Here is a 16,564-nt window from a genome sequence, read left to right as displayed (position 1 = left end):
TTTCCGACACTCGCTCCTAGGTGGTCAGTCCTCCAGGACGACCGGCAGCTCTTTCCGGTGCTTCGGACAGAGCCCGAGGCCAGCCAAAGGGCGGGGAGGAAGGAGCCCGCACGGGGCTACCGCGGGGTCTCTGGGTTCCCAACCGGTCAACCCGGACGGCGGGCGCAGAGGGCTCCAACCTCCCCTTCACCTGGACAGAGCGGAGGGAAGCAGGCAGCTAGGAAAGCGGGGACGGGGCCAACTTGGAAACCTTCTAAGAGAAGGTGGGGGGGGGCGGGGAACAGACCAAGGAGATCCATCCATAGGAAAAGGGGAGAACTGAGTGAGCTGAGGGCGCAATTGTTTGCCAGGGCGCATGCATTTGGCAACCCCCCGACACCTGCCTTCGGTAAGCACGCATTGCTCTCCGCCTCCCCCCCACCCCCCATTCGGCTAGTGATCAGCCAGAGCAGACACACCCCCACCTCCACTCCCCACCTCACCCCACCTTCCAGTCCCTGGCTGCCGGATTTATTCGCTCTGCCTGTTTGTGGAAGAAGGCGATTTGGGGAGGCTGCTCAGAGCTGCGCCTTAGAGTCGTCCTGAGGCCAGCGGCGCCCTCAGAGCGCACTCCCATGGGGTTCAAGTCTTCGGAGCCTCCTCACCCATCTCAGCCCATCCAGGCTAGCCCAGCAGCGGGGAGACCCCGGGGCCAGTGACTTGGAACTTCAAGGGCGAGAGCAGCGATCGCCCGTCACCCCGCAGCCTCCAACAGGCTTCAGGACAAAGCACTGTAGCTGCATCAGGGGGTCGGGACTGCCCCCTCCACACCCAGGTAAGAGAGAGGGCTATAGACACAGTGCAAGGCAGCAGGACGGAAAGGGGCCGTCTCCTCTAGAGATACAGGATAATACATTTGGACTCAAAAGGGACCTTAGAGATCTTTGACCGTACCTCTCCCCTGTTTTACAGATGAGGAAACTGAGGTCCGGGGACGTTGAATTTGCCCAGGGTCACACAGCTCGTATTTGCAGAGGAATCTAAACCCAGGGCTTCCTGACTAGTCCAGGGCCCTTTCAATGCCCCGCACTACCTTAACCTCTCCTTCTGAGGACGAAATTAGCAAGTGGGTGGGGGCGAGAGAACTGAATCCCTGAGGCTTTCTGTCCTGTCCACGGTTTATTGCACCCACAAGGGACAAGGAAGGAAACGGGCATATATCAGACAAGGGAGAAACCCTTGGCTTGATAACCGGTGTCGAAAGGTTGAAAAAACTGTCTGCAGGGGATGTTTACCTCCAAAGGAAAAGGAAGAACCAGGACATAGCTCTGAATGCAAATGCTCTCTCTCTCTTGTTTTTTGTTGTTATTTTTAATTTACTTTCCTTCTCAAGTTGTAGGGGCCATCAAGGGGAGGAGGGAGAGTCAGTTTCCTCCTTCGTAAAATGAAGGTACCTCTGAGGTTCTTTCTAGCTCTGATCCTAAGGTCCTTGGTTAAACCCCAGTCCTTCTGGGTCTCAGTTTCCTCCCCCGTAAAAGGAAGGGGTCGGACTTCACGACCTCTGAGGTTGCTTGTAGCTCTGTATCTATAATCCTGTGTCCCTCGAGGACCTGTGTGGGGCTGCAGGACTGAACTGAGCTTGGCTCTGGGAGGGGATTCTTACCGGGACCTTGCTTAACAAGAACTCTCCTTCCTATTAACCTTTAAGGTCTTCAACGCTCTTTCCTCACAACAACTATGTGGGGTATGTGTGTTGGGGAGAGAGGGTTATTATCCCTATTTAACAGATGGGGAAACCAAGGCCCAGAAAAGGGAAGTGACTTTCCCAAGGTTGAAGAGCTGGTGTTAGATCTATTTAAACCTAGGGTTGCCTAACTTTTAACGCTGGTGCTCTTTCCACTGACCCACACTGCCTCTCTCACCCTGCCACAGGCACGGCTGTCTACAGCAGCAGCAGTAGAGAACGTTCGCTTCAGTTGAAGCAGAAACTGAGGTTTCAAGCAGAAAGGTTGATGGGTGGTTCCTAGGTTCATGGGATCATAGACTTGGAGCTGGAAGGGACCTCAGCTAAGCCAGCTAGGCCAACCCCCTCATCTTACAGATAAGGAAACTGAGGCACAGAGGTTTGTAATGATTTGCCGGAGATCATATAGTTAGTAAACAACAAAGTTGAGCTTGAATCTTATGAACTCCCCAGAAAGGATTAGGATCTTTCCCAAGGTTACACAGGAATTGAGGTACGGTGGGGAAAATGGAAAGGGGCTGAATTTGAAGTCAGATGCCCAGGTTCTGAAATGAAGACCTGACAATAAGCATCAGAGGTTTTCCCTTTCTGGGCTTCAGTTTCCTCCTCTGTAAAATAAAGGGGCCAGGCTAGATGACCTTCCAGTCCTTCTCTGGGCCTCAGTTTCCACATCTGTTCATTGAGGGGGTTGTACTAGATGGCCTCTGAGGTCATTTCCAGCTCCATGTCTGTGGTCCTATAATTCTGGGAAAAGGGAGTCATCAAGGGAACTTCATCTCTGAGGTAAACAGATTAGGAGGAAGAGACAGGAGGCGACTCTCAAAACAGTGCCAGCCAAGGCAGTGCCCACAAGCCAGCTAGACATCAGACTCAAGGAGGTCACAATCCTAGCCATGCGTTATGGAAGGCACGTCATGGGGCTGCTTGCCCAGTGCCAACAGACCAAGGAAGGTTCCAATGTAACAGAATAATAGTGTGTCTATTCGGGGACGCTGGATGGCAAAAGTCACCACTCAGTCCTCTTCAGGATGTTCCCTCGATGCAAGGAGAATTGAAACCATCCAGGGCAGGGTGTGTCTAAAGAGGCTACTTTCCTGGGCCCTGGGAGCCATTTTCACCCAGGCATGATCTTGGATTAGCAGAAAGGGCCCAAGGTTCCAAGGATAATCCTCAAAATGTTTCTCTTTGCTTCTGGAGTCAAATAGGATCCTAGCTCTAGACCTCAGAGGCCATTGGGTCCAACCCTGTCACTTTACAGATGGGGAAACTGAGGTCCAGAGAGGTTAAGGCACTTTTCCCAAGTCACACATGGAGTAAGTTTATAGGGACTTGAATCCAGAGCCTCTGACTTCCCAGCCCCTGGTATCCTTACCTTGGTTGCACATTGACCGTGCTTTTTATCCTGACTCTGACTCCACCTTGGCCAGTTGAATTTTAGATCACTTAAAAGGCCAGACCCAAATCTTTGATCTTATGAACCTTAATATCCTCATGCTCTGGAATTCAGGCAGACTGCTCAGGAGGAAGGGACCACGGTCAATCCCAGGATTTAGTGTTGGAAGGGACCTTTGAAATCCCTGGGTCCCATTTGACAGATGAGGAAACTGAGGCCCACAGAGGGAAGCTGGGAACTGGACTAGCAATTGTACAGATTGTCAACTCCTCTAGAATGTGCAGGAACTGTTCCACTCCTGTCTTTCTCTCCCTAAAGCCTAGAATCTTGCTGGACACATGGGAGGGCTTTGGTGAGTAAGTTATTGATTCTCCTGAAAAGCCAGTTGTAGATTACTGAGAGCTGATTGTAGCAGGTTCCTAGAGGTTGGCTTTGACATGAGGGAGTAAAGGATGAGGGATGAGGGTCACTGCTGCTCAGGAGTTTCAAAGAGTCATTCTCCCCATAGGATACTAAGATCGCTTTCATCTAGTCTGGACCTGTATCTAAATCACTCTAGCGATTGTGTGGGTGGGTAGGTATTTGTGCGTGTGTATGGGGGAGAGTGTAATGTCTATCATTCCCTAGAGAATCTAGCACTCCCCACCCCACCCCCCATCTTTCCATTGGATGGCAGCATGAGGAGGTGGAAGGAGCTGGGATCTGGCCTTGAGTTCAAGTCTTGGCTTTGGACAACACTTCTGAAGGCCCTTTGTGCCCTGACGTTCTCATGCTAATCAGTGCTGGTCTCATAGTCTTCAGGGTAGGGGTCTCACCAGTGAGGTTTAGCAAGGAGAAGTGGGAAGTTTCCCAGACGTAGCAGCTTCAGCTCCTTCTCTCTGCTTCTCTCTCCCCCATCTTCCTTCCCTTCCTCTTGTCTTCTTTCCATCTTCCTCCTGCTTCTCCCTCTGTTTCTTCCTTCTTTGGTGTCTCTCCTCTTCCTCTCCTCCCCTTTCCTTCTTTTTCTACCCCACTCTGTCTTTCTGTCATCTCCCTCTCCCTCAAATCTTTCTTCTCTCTCTGTCTCTGTCTGTCTCTCTGTCTGTCTCTCTCTGTCTCTCTTTCTCTGTCTGTCTGTCTGTCTCTCTCCCTCCTCTCTTCTCTTAGCTCGAAGGGACCTTAGATGGTCAGAACTGAAATGGACCTTAAAACAAGGAATATTTCCCCCCTTCCTCCTCTCTATCTCTCTCATTTCTCCCCCTCATATCTCTGTCTCCCTTTCTCTGTTCCTCTCTCATATCTTTCTCCATTTTTCCCTTCCCCCTCTCTTTCCCTTGCCTCTCTCTCCTCTTCTTTCCTCTTTTCCCTTATCTCCAACTCTCTCCACCTTCTGGGTTTCTTTCATCTTATTTCCTTCCTCTTCTATTTTCTCCTCATTTTGTCTCTCTCACTTATCACTTCTCTTTCATTCTTTCCTTTCCTCCTTCCCTCCCTCCCTCCCTTCTTTCCTTCCTTCCTTTCTTCCTACTTTCCTCCCTGCCTGTCTCTCTCCCCTTTGTCTTCCCTGTTTCTCTCATCTCTATCATTCTGTCTTTTTCTCAACATATTAGCTGATAACTAAATAGAGAACTGTACAAAATAAAAACAATGATTTCTTTATGGGGGGTCAAAAAAGAGCTAATAATTGAGGAAAGCACAAAAGACCTCTGAAATGAGGTACTTAAGGAAGTTTTCAGGCCCGAAGGAAATGTTTCATGCTAGCCTGGACAAAGGCTTGAGATGGGAAATGGAGTGTGCCTGCCAAAGTATGGTGCGGAAAGTACTGGATTTGTTTTCCTAGGATGTGGGTTTATAGGGTCATAGGGTCTTGGTGTATAGAATGAACTTATCTAGTCCAATCCCCTTATTTGGCAGAAGAGGAAACTGAGGCCAAGAGGGAGAAAGTGATTCAGTCAATGTCATCCAGTTAGAAAAGTAGAAAAGGCGAGAATCAAACCCTGACCTTTGGCCTCTAATTCCTGAGGGTCAGGGTGGGGTGGAAATAGAATGTTTCCTCTTAGGGACACAGTGGATGAACCTTTGGGCCCCTGGAAAAAGCAGACTGTGAATCCTGAGCAGGGCTATATCAACAAAAATGTCCTCTTTCCCTGCTCCCTCCAACCTAAAGGAAAGTTAGCATCAGCCCCAGACCTGCGTGGCAGGACCAGCCGATAGGGATGAGGGTCAGGCTGCCAAAGAAGTCTGGGGTCAGGAGTCCATTTAATTAAACCATGGGTCTGGTTGGGTCAGGGGGAGCTCAGAGGGAGGGGGATGGCCAGAATGGCAAGGATTTGATTTCATCCACTTTGAATTTCTATCCTGACTTCCAGCCCTACCTCCTATGCCTTCTCCTCCAGGAAGCCTGCCCTGATTGCCTGAAAGAAGGGCTCTTCCTTTCTGCATACTTGACATAGCAGTAAGATGCAAAGTTTGTCTTGCTTCATCTTTCTAAATCTCCTAGTGTGGAGCAGAGTGCTCTGCAGCCAGGAAGCACCCCAAACATGCCTGTTTGATGAACATAGTCACCACTGCTCCAAAGCTCAGGGGCCATCAGTCCAACCCCCTTATTTTACAAAAGAGGAAACTGAGGCCCACAAAGGGTAAGGGCCTTGCCGGTGACCACACAGCCAGTAGGCCTCAGAGGCAGGATTTGAACCCAGATCCTCTGATTCCAAGTCCACTGCTTTTTTCACTGTACCCCATAAATGAATTATCAATACAGCAAATATTTATTGGAGATCTACAATGAATAACAATAACACTTGCTGGCATTTATAGAACCCTTTGAGGTTTGCAAAAGCACTTTACAAATATGATCTCATTTGATCCTGTCAACAACTCTGTGAAATAGGAACTGTTGTTATCCCCATTTTATAGATGAGGAAACTGAGGCAGAGAGAGCTGAAGGAACTCCGCCAGGGTCACCCAGGTAACAAATATCTGAGGCAGAATCATCTTCTGACAATCATTCCAGGCTTTTTTTTTTTTTTTTACCACAAATGAATGAATGAAATATTCCAGGCTTTTTGTGAGGCTCGAATGAAATAATGTATGTAAATCACTCTGCAGGCCTTCCAGCACTATAGAAATGCCAGCTATTATTATAATTCTATGCTAATATTCCAGTGGGAGAGAAAGAATGAGACATATTTCTATCTAATAACGAGACAAGGAGGGATTAAACACATTCCATCTACATGTATATGAACCAAAGTACTGTGTAAGAGTATAGGACAGAAGAGATGCTTCTGACTTGGGGCACCAGGGCAATCAGGGAAGGCTTCAAGAAAGAGGTGACAATTTGAGCTAGGCCTTGAAGGTTCAGGAGGATGGGTGTGGGAGAGGGCTGGGAGAGGAAGCTGAAGAAGCAATAAGGCAAAATGTTTCAGAAAAAGGGATTGATAGGAGCTCAAGTTGTGTGGAATAATTCCAGGTATATCAGTCTGGCTATGGGAGATAAGTCTGAAAAGGTAAACTCAGAAGCAAGCATGGAAGGCCTTGAATGCCAAGATTAGGTGTCTGAATTTGCTCTGATAGGGAATCAGAAGCCCCTGGAAGGTCTGTTTTCTGTTTCTGGCTCTGAGCTTGTAGGTATTGATGATGATGGTGATGGTGAGGATTATAGCTTCCATTTATATAATGCTTTAAGGTTTGCAAAAATAAATAAAATAAAATAAATTTTAAAAAAGATTTGTAAAACATTTTATACATTATCTCATTTGGTCCTCACAATAAACCTGGGAAGTAGATGTTATTATTATCCCCATTTTATGGATGAGGAAACTGAGGTAGACAGAGGTTAAGTGACTTGCCCAAGGTCACAGTACTAGTAAGTGTCTTGGCTGGATTTGAACTCAGGTCTTTCTGACTCCAAGTCCAGAGCTCTCATAACTGTGGCACCCCCAGCTGTCTATCTTGTTTTCAAAGACCTTTAGCAAAGATATTTTCCCAGCTGGGCTCTCATGCCCATTCCAGTGTTTACTAGCCCCTGGGGAAATTTCTTCTTCCTCTCTACCCTTAGCCTTTCTGGCCAGAGGATGAACGTGGATCTTCCTGCTCCCTTATTTTCCGTGGCATCTTGCAGGTTGACAGACCTGAGCAGGACAAACCTAAGAAGTCCAGCCCTGAGGCTTGGGGAGGGAAGGGCAGTGCCTGGGGCTCTGAGGGGTTTAGCAACACAGTTCGGAAACTGAGGATGATGCCGAGCCTTGCACCTAAAACCAAACCTTCTCCACCGGGAGAGAGGGTTATTTCCTGCCCCATCAAACTCCACACTCCATGAAATAAAGAGAACAGAGAAGGCCCAGAGATGGTGGTCACCCTAAAAACCTCCTTATGTGATTCTGTCTATCCAATAAACCCACCCTTGTCCTTTGTCTATGCCCTGAACCAGCCCCTGTCTCCATGTCTTAGGATCATAGAATCACAGAATGTCAGAGCTGGGAGAAACCTTGGAATGTGGAATGTTAGGGCTGGGAAGGAACTTAGCACAGAGGATGTCATGAAATATCAGAGCTGGGAGGGACCTTAGAACAGGGAATGCCAGGGTTAGGAGGAGCCCTAGAACAGGGGATGTCAGGGTTGGGAGGGCCCTTAGAACATGGAATATTCAAGCTGAAAAGGAGAAAATCACAAAAACCAAAGGGCTAGAATGAGTCTTAGACATCGCCCAGTCCAATTCCTTACCTGGACAGGCGTTCTCTTGACAACCTTCTCAATAAAACAATCATTGAAAGTCAGAGCTGGAAGAGGCCTCCAAGAGGATCTGTCTCACCTCTAGACTTTAGGCCTCTTAATTGTGCTTCTCACACTCTTTTCTTCCCTCCCTCCCCACCAGCCCTAAGCCATGATGAAGACGACGTCCAGTGGGAACTGCGCGCTCAGTGTGCCCGCCAAAAATTCCTACCGCATGGTGGTCTTAGGGGCCTCACGGGTGGGCAAGAGCTCTATCGTCTCCCGGTTCCTCAATGGCCGCTTTGAAGATCAGTACACCCCCACCATCGAGGACTTTCACCGCAAGGTCTACAACATCCGAGGGGACATGTATCAGCTGGACATCTTGGACACATCAGGCAACCACCCCTTCCCAGCCATGAGAAGGCTGTCCATCCTCACAGGTGAGGGCCTGGAAGGGAGGAGGCCAAGGGTGACTGACAGTTCCGTCCCTTGAGGGGAGAGAGGAGGGTCACCAAGGCAAGCTACTTTCCCTCTCAGCCTCAGTTTCCTCATCTGTAACAAGAAGGGGTGATCTCTAAGGCTCTTTCCAGCTCTAGCACCTTATGATCTTAAGACCACAGGCCTCCTTGGCCATTCACCTGATGGTGGTGCTTCAGGCTTTGTAGGAATAAGAAACAAAAGAGACCTCAGAGTTCATCTTGTCCAACTCCATTTTTTCAGATGGGGAAACTGAGGTGTGGGGGACAATAGGAGGAGGGATTCGATTGCCTAAGGTACTCTGTTGTTGATTAGCAGAGCCAAGATTCAAACCCTGTTCCTTTGACAGTGATCTTGCCTTCTGCCTGGGGTAGTCAAGGAAGGCTCCTTGGACTTGAGCTGCACATCTAAGGCTAAGGAGGACCTGAATAATGAAGGCAGTGAGAGATAATCTAAGCAGAAGGAGAGAGGCAGGAAAACATAAGGTGTGCCAAGCAGTCAGCGAACAGGCATTTATTAGGCACCTACTATATTCCAGACACTTTGCTGAGCACTGGGGATTCAGAAGGAGGCAAAACACAGGAAAAACATCTTAGAATCCTAAGTTCTCCAGGCAGTCTGGAACAAATCCCTTTCAATCATTCAATCAACAAAGAAGCTCCTCTGTGCCAGGCACCGTTCCTGGCGCTGGTGATACAAAGACAAAAGCCAAACAGTCCCTGTCCTCAAGGAGCTTCCAGTCTACTAAGCACAACTCCAATGAATTGGCTCAAAATCCATCCATGGCTGCTCATCTTGGGTAACTCTGGTCAATCAATCAAAAAGCATCTATTAAGCACTTATTACATGCCAGGCGCTGTGCTGAGCCCTTCCTCATGTCCACCATCTCATTTGACCTTCGTTGTAGGAAATGCAGAACAGGAATAACATTCCTGTTGTAAAGGCCCAGAGAGGATGAGAGACTTGTCCAAGGTCACACAGCTAGGAGCCTGGGAGTGGACCCCAAGTCTCTAGATCCTTTGTGTTGTGCTCCTGATGATGAGGGACCCCGAGTAAGGTGAATCAGGACAAATATATAACCTCCATCCGTTGGAAAAACAGCTCAGAGAGCTGGCTTGGCCATGAGTCAGCGCTGGTGTTTCTGTATGCAGAGGAGAGCTCAGTGACTGATGGGTAGTTGCTGGAGCAGCACAGCCCACAAAATATGCCCCATTAATACTGCATGACATGGTGAGGAGGGGGTGCACCAGGAGTGCTTTCCCTGACATTGTAACCCATCAGGGGCTCAGACCCAAACACATCCAATTCAATAAATGAAACATGCATTTCTATTTAGTGCAGGTGTGGTGGGGGGGGCGGGGAAGGGGGAGCCAGAGTCCTTCCCTGTAATTCTGTGGTGCTCAGCTAAGAGTCTGGAAATCAGAGGGTTCTCATCCTGGCATCCTGGCCACCTGACTGCTCCTGGACAAGTCACTGACACTTCTCTCAGCCTCAATTTCTTCCTTTTATAAAAAGCAAAAGGCTTGAGTCTAATCTCTCTACAGCTCTGAATCCTGGGAGCTAAGAGCTCATAGGAACCTCATTCCTGACCTGAACCTTGATGGGAGTTAAGCATTCTGAGAAGCCCGTGCTAGGAAGGAGTGTACTATACTATTTGGGATATCTCAGCAAACGGAAAACAGGATGGACCCTGAACACTTGGGCAAAGAGACCCATGGAAGTGTGACGTGGCCCAGAGCAGGTGAGGGAGGAAGTAGGGAAAAAGACAGAAACATCCCCCTCCCCCCAAGATATGGTGAATCCAGGTGCTCGTTCTGAGGCCCAGGTTTTGCCCTCTCCCCGTGAGCCAGCATTGAGTAGGGATTCAGGGAGAAAGGAGGTATGCTGGCTTGTCCTATTGCTGAGACCTGCTGAGGCCCTAGTATGTGCAGCAAGCCCGCCACCCCACAGCATCTCCCCCATTGCTCCTGGACTGTCTGATCCCTTCCAACTTACAGCCTTTCAAGTACAGGAACACACTTACTATGCGCCTGAGTTTTCCCTTCTCCAGGCTTATTCCCGATTCCCTTACCAAGCCACATGAGACAAGATCTTGAGGTCCTTCCCTATCCCGACTCTCCTCCTCACGACAGCTTTTCAGCGTCCTTCCTGGAGGCAGTTAGGTGTTACCACGGTGCACAAAGTTCCAGATCTGAAGTCAAGAAGACCTGAGTTCAGATCCAGCTTCAGACACTGGCTATCTGTGTGACCCTGCGCAACTCACATAATCTCTGTTTGTCTCAGTTTCCTCAACTGCAAAAGAGAATAATACTACCACCTACCACTCAGGGTTGTTGTAAAGATCAAATGAGGTAATATTTTAAAAAGAACCAGCACATAGTGACCCTATGTTCTAATCCTACCTACTACTAGATAGTAAGTGCTTAATGAATAGTTATTTCTTCCCTAAATTCTGATACCTGGTATTCAACACCAAACCCCACATATGGTCTGACGAGGGCAGACAGACTCAAACCTCCCTCGCTCCTGGGCATTACGCTTCTCATAATGTGGCTGGTGCCTTTTACTGTGGAGTCCACTAAAGCCTCCAGAATTCTGTCCTTTCATGCTTCTCATAGCTTGTTCTTGTGAAATTGATTTTTTGGAACCCAAGAGGAACACTTTACATTAATCCCTATTCCATTTCACCCCAATGCTGGAGCCTGTCAAGGTCTGGGGGGATCCTGACATCATCCAAGATGTAAGTTTTTCCTCCTAGCTTTGTATCCTTTGAAGAGCAGGAGGGCAATTCCTTTGTTCAAGTCATTGATAAAAAAGTGTTAAATCATATGGGGCCAAGAACAGATCCTTGGGGCACTTCACTGGAGACCTCCTTCCAAGATGTTGTGTAACCACAAACGAGGATTCTTTGAGACTAGCCATTTAACCAGTTCCAAATCCATCTAATTGTACTAGTGGTTCTCAAACTTTGTGGTCTCAGGACGCCTTTATACTCTTAAAATCATTGAGGACCCCTCTCCATAATTGAAGACTCATCTCAAAGAGCTTCTGTTTTGGTGGGTCATATCTATCAACATTTACCATATCAGAAATTAAAACATTTTTGGTTTTGGTTGTTGAGTCATTTCAGTCATGTCTGGCTCTTCCTGATCCCATTTGGGGTTTTCTTAGCAAAGATACTGGAGTAGTCTGTCATTTCCTTCTCCAGCTCATTTTACAGATAAGGAAACTGAGGCAAATAGGGTTAAGTGACTTGCCCAGGGTCACAGAGCTGGTAAGTGTCTGAGGCTATATTTGAACTCAGGAAGATGAGTCTTCCTGACTCTAGGCCACTGTGTCACCTCGATGTCCCTAATTAAAACATCTTAGTATTAGTAGGAAAATAGTTTTGACCTTGCAGACCCCCTAAAAGGGTCTCAGGGACCCCTGGAGGTCCTCAGACCACACTTTGAGAACTACTGACCTGGACCATGTGGGACAGACAGAATTCAGAGATTGACTTAGAGCTGGAAGGCACCTCAGGGGCCATCCAGTTCAACCCTGTTGTTTTACAGATGGGGAAATTGAGGCCAAGATACCATGAGACTAAAAAATCTTAGAACTGGAGCTGGAAGGGACCTCCAAAGCTGTCTAGTCCAACTTTGTTATTTATAGAGGAGGAAACTGAGGGCCCAAGATCAGACAGGGAGTAAATGGCAAAGCAGGTATTGAACCCAGGTTTCCTGACTCCAAATTCAGCACTACCTCTTTCAGCTCTCTGTCTTTCCCACAAGGAGAGCCAAAGAGATACTTTGACAAATACTTTGCTACAATTTAAGCATAGCAGTCTCTCGGTCTAACCACTTAGTCACCCTATCAATAAAGAAAATGAGGTTTAGCATGGCATGATCTGCTCCCTTCGGAACAAGCCTGGGAATAGAGAAGCCCTGACATCATTGCAGGGGCTATCTCCAAGCGGAGGCTTGTCTGAGACACCGTAGCATAGTAGAAAGAGCTAATGGACCAGGGTTCAGATCTCAAGCTCTGCCATTTTCTACCTTCCACAAGCACTTGGACTTTTTTGAGCCCATGATTTCCTCTATCCGCACGCTTGCATAGGCAGTCCCCCATGCCTACCATGCCCTCCTTCCTTGTGTTTAACCTCCCAGAAGAGGGCGAATCATGGGCCCCAGAATGATCGCCTGATTCACCCCATCTTAGGGACTGCTTTGCTTCTTTTTCCATCACCCCCTGAATCAAAGGATTTGTGTGGGGCAGAGCAGTGCATGCGGAATCTGAGGGGGCCGGAAGACTGGTTTTGCCACTGGTTTTACCAGCTGTTCGCCCCTGGGCTAGATCTTACCCTCTTTGGGCCTCAGTTTCCTCATCTGTAAAATGCAAATGGCCTTGAAAGACCCTTCCGGCTCTGACTTTGTCTGAGCCTATGATTGTCTATTAGGGGAAACGGCTTCAGAGCAACAGCTGGAGAAAAAGAAGGGAAGGACTGGAGAGCCAAAGTGCCTCTAAAGCGATTCTGCATTCAACACCACGCCTAGCACACCATTGGTTCGCAGGAAATGCTAAAAGAAATCAATTCAATAGCATTGTTCTCCCCAGCTGTGAGGCAGGGCCCTGTTTTGGAAGGCGAAAACGTGGTGAGAGGCAGTAGAATCCTCCAGGGTGTGGGATTATCACAACGGGACGTGGCCTGGCAGCCAGAGTGGAAAATACTGCCAGGCTGACATTGCCCACAACTCCTCTGAGAAAAAGCCATGGTAACCACAGTAAAACCGGGGAATTATTAACAATAACAACGGCTTTTTATAGCACTTTCTTCCCTAACAATCTTCCGAGGAAGGTGGTGAAAGTTTTATTATCCCCATTTTATGGATAAGAAAACTGAGACTCACCCATAAGATCAGAGACTTAGAGCAGGAAGGGATCTCAGAGGCCAACTCCCTCATTTTACAGGTGAACCCATTGCACAGACTTTGTAAATATACCCAAGGTGGAGGTGGGCAGGCAGATGAGGAAACTGAGTATTCAGAACTTAGATCCCATCATGCCAAATTTCCTCATTTTCCAGATGAAGAAACAGAGGACCTGAGGAGTGAAGAGACTTCCACACAGCTAGTAAATGTCCGAGATAGGATTTGAACCCAGGGCCTAGAGTCAGGAAGACCTAAATTAAAATCTCAGCTCTGACATTTACTAGCTGTGTGACCCTGGATGAGTCTCTTAACCTCTGACAGCCTCAGTTTCCTGAGTAAAGGTACCTCCTACAGTTGTCAGGAAGATCAAGTGAGATAATATTTGTAAAGTGCTTAGCACATAGTAGGCACTTAATAAATCCTTATTTCCTTCCTTCCCTCTTTTTCTCCCTCCCTTCCCTGCTTCTCTTCCTCACTTCCTTTCCTCCCTTTCTTCTTCCCTCCTCTTCTTCCTTCCTCCCTCCTTCCTTCCCCCCTCCCTCTTCTCTCCTTTTCTCTCTCCCTCTCCTCCCCTCCCCCCCTCTTTCCTTCCCTCTTTCTCTCCTTCCTTCCTCCTCACTCCCCCCCCCTCCTCTCTTCCCCTTTCTTCTCCTGACTCTCCTTCCCTCCCTTCCTTCCATTTGATCATCCTATCCGCCACAAGCTGATTCAGAGAACTAAAGCACGTTGGCCCAGACCACACATCCAATAAATGGTGGGGGCAGGGTTCCAATGTAGGTCTGATGCCCTTTGGCGGGATCCCGCAGTCCACTTACGCCAGCTTTCCTCTCCGATCTCTCCTACAGGAGACGTCTTCATCCTCGTGTTCAGCCTGGATAACCGAGAGTCCTTTGATGAAGTCAAACGTCTCCAGAAGCAGATCCTCGAGGTCAAATCCTGCCTAAAGAACAAGACCAAGGAGACGGCTGACCTGCCCATGGTGATCTGTGGCAACAAAAATGACCACGGGGAGCTCTACCGCCAGGTGCCCACCAACGAGGCGGAGCTCCTTGTCTCGGGGGACGAGAACTGCGCCTACTTCGAGGTGTCGGCCAAGAAGAACACCAACGTGGATGAGATGTTCTACATGCTCTTCAGCATGGCCAAGCTCCCCCACGAGATGAGCCCGGCCTTGCACCGTAAGATCTCTGTCCAGTATGGAGACGCCTTCCACCAGAAATCCTTCTGCATGCGCCGGGTGAAGGAGATGGATGCTTATGGGATGATCTCTCCATTTGCCCGCCGGCCCAGCGTCAACAGCGACCTCAAATACATCAAGTCCAAAGTCTTGCGGGAGGGCCAAGCCCGAGAGAGGGAGAAATGCACCATTCAGTAAGAAGAGAGGTGTGAAGAGGGCAGCCCACCTAAGCAGTGCCTTAAGGGAGATGGCTCTGGAGGATGCCCCCAGCCATGCCTGGGGGAAGGGAGGGGACTGGGCAGCCATACTGCCCTCTCTCCCCTTGCAATTGAGAGCCCAACTGCACTGGTCACAAGGGCAGCAGCCCCCTGGGCTCTGTAAATATTTCTGGGTCTTCTCTGCCACCTCAACCCTCCCCTGTGATTCTCCCTTTCTCTAACTGGGATAACTGACTCCTTTCACTTGGTAGGAGATGAGAGATCCCAGTTGGGGTGAATGTGAATGGGAGCTTTCATATTTTGGAGGACAGTTTATCAGTCAGAATTCAGAAGGGGCAGAAGGCAGAATCTCCAGGCCTTTCTCCAGAACTCAATCCAACTGAGCCTCTGAACTCACCTCATGGGTTACTGTCTCTTGGGTGAGGGCTGGTCAGAGCTTTGGGTCTGGGGCATTCGGGCCATCGAGGTTGAAGTCCTTTGCTTTGGAGAGGGGTGCTCTGAGCAAGAGGGAGGTGAGACCTATCTCAACGGCTGGGAGACCCCACACCAGGAATTTGTGACCTTATTTTCTGCTGTTGATTTTTTTTTCTTTCCTGCTGATTCCCTCTCCCCATCCCCCAACCAAAGTAGTGGTATTTGTGTGTTTGATATGAAGTGTGTTTGATGTACCAAGAATATTTATCTTCTGAAGCTCCTTGTTTTATCGTTTGTCCTTTTTCCTGTGGCTGTTGTCCCTTGAGTGCAGACAGAAACGGACACCAAAACCATTGAACCATGCTAAGGAGGCCTGTACCACCATCCTTAGTCAGCCCATCTGCCACCTGTTCCCTTGGGGGAGCAGGGAATGCCTTCCCCAACAGCCCACACTTACCACCTGCCTTCTCCAGACAGAAGGCCCCTGCCCCTTTGCCCCATCTCCTCTGCAGAAGCTGAGAATTCTGACGGCCCAAGTCCAGCTCTGTTCCCAACTTCTCCTGGGGGCAGTGACCTTGGGCAGCCTTGCTCTGCTCTCACAGCCTCATTTTAACCCATCTGACCAGCAAAAGGGGTTCCTTTCTTTTTCATACACAGATTTGGGGAGATTCCTGAGCAGAGTCCTGATCTTAAGCTGGGGCCCCAGTCTAGTGGAAAGGATAGGGGATTTGGAATCAGACGAACTTTAGCTGAAATTCAGCTCTTCCACTTACCTATATGACCTAGGGCTGGTCATTCTCACTCTCTGGACCTCAGTTTCCTCATCTGTAGGATGATGGTATTAGATTGGATGACCTCTGAGGTCCTTTCCAGCCAGGATTAAAAAAAAATAACAACTGCCCATCCTGTAGTAATTTAATGTTTGCAAAGTGCTTCATTTTCCTTGTAACTATCCAGTGAGGAGAAGGGTGGGAAGTAAACATTATTATACATTTTGTAGATGAAAAAACTGAGGCTCAGAGTGGGCACACACTTGACTGGGGTCAAATGGCAAAGCAGAGAATTGAATCTAGGTCTTCTGACCACAACCCTGGGGGCTCTTTGCAGAGCACCATCCCAAGAACCTGCATCTGGTCACAACGGGAGTGGCCCATGGTATCCCAATGTGGACACAAGGGGTGGGATTGACCCATGAGTCTGTGGCATAGGGAGGTGCTTTATAATTGGATGTGATTATATTCTGTAAACACTTCAAGCTCCATAGATCATGGATTTAGAGAATTAATAGAAGAGACCTTAGGGATCTTCTAGGCCAACCCTTTCATTTTACAGATGGAGAAATTGAGGCTGGCAAAATACTTCTTGTTTCTCCAGCATTTTAGTATTTACAAAGCACTTTCCTGCTGACAGCTCAGTAAGGCTGTGCAAGTATTTTTTTTTCAATCTTCATCTTACAGATGAGAAAACTGACACTCAGCGAAGTTAGGTGATTTATCCACGATCGCAAAGCTAGGATGCGTCAGAGCAAAGATTTGAGCCCAGGTGCTCTAACTCCAG

General features: G+C 48.4%; 1 protein-coding gene across 1 annotated transcript; it reads left to right on the top strand.

Moving 5' to 3' along the window:
- The first annotated feature begins 277 nt into the window (after positions 1 to 277).
- RASD2 (RASD family member 2) lies at positions 278 to 15,781 on the top strand. Its single transcript, XM_027873565.1, has 3 exons — positions 278 to 814; positions 7,972 to 8,251; positions 14,044 to 15,781. The coding sequence occupies exons 2-3, from the start codon at positions 7,981 to 7,983 to the stop codon at positions 14,571 to 14,573; spliced, it is 801 nt and encodes a 266-aa protein (XP_027729366.1). The 5' UTR covers positions 278 to 814; positions 7,972 to 7,980; the 3' UTR covers positions 14,574 to 15,781.
- The last annotated feature ends 783 nt before the right edge of the window (positions 15,782 to 16,564 follow it).

This window comes from Vombatus ursinus, unplaced genomic scaffold, assembly GCF_900497805.2.
Source record: "Vombatus ursinus unplaced genomic scaffold, bare-nosed wombat genome assembly UNPS02003292.1, whole genome shotgun sequence".
Taxonomy (NCBI): Eukaryota; Metazoa; Chordata; class Mammalia; order Diprotodontia; family Vombatidae; genus Vombatus; species Vombatus ursinus.
This window is presented reverse-complemented; position numbering and strand designations above follow the sequence as displayed.

Coding starts and splice junctions, on each gene's coding strand:
- RASD2 (XM_027873565.1), top strand. CDS start 7,981: ATGATGAAGACGACGTCCAGTGGGAACTGCGCGCTCAGTGTGCCCGCC. Junction 8,252..14,043: donor AAGGCTGTCCATCCTCACAG/GTGAGGGCCTGG, acceptor TCTCTCCTACAG/GAGACGTCTTCATCCTCGTG.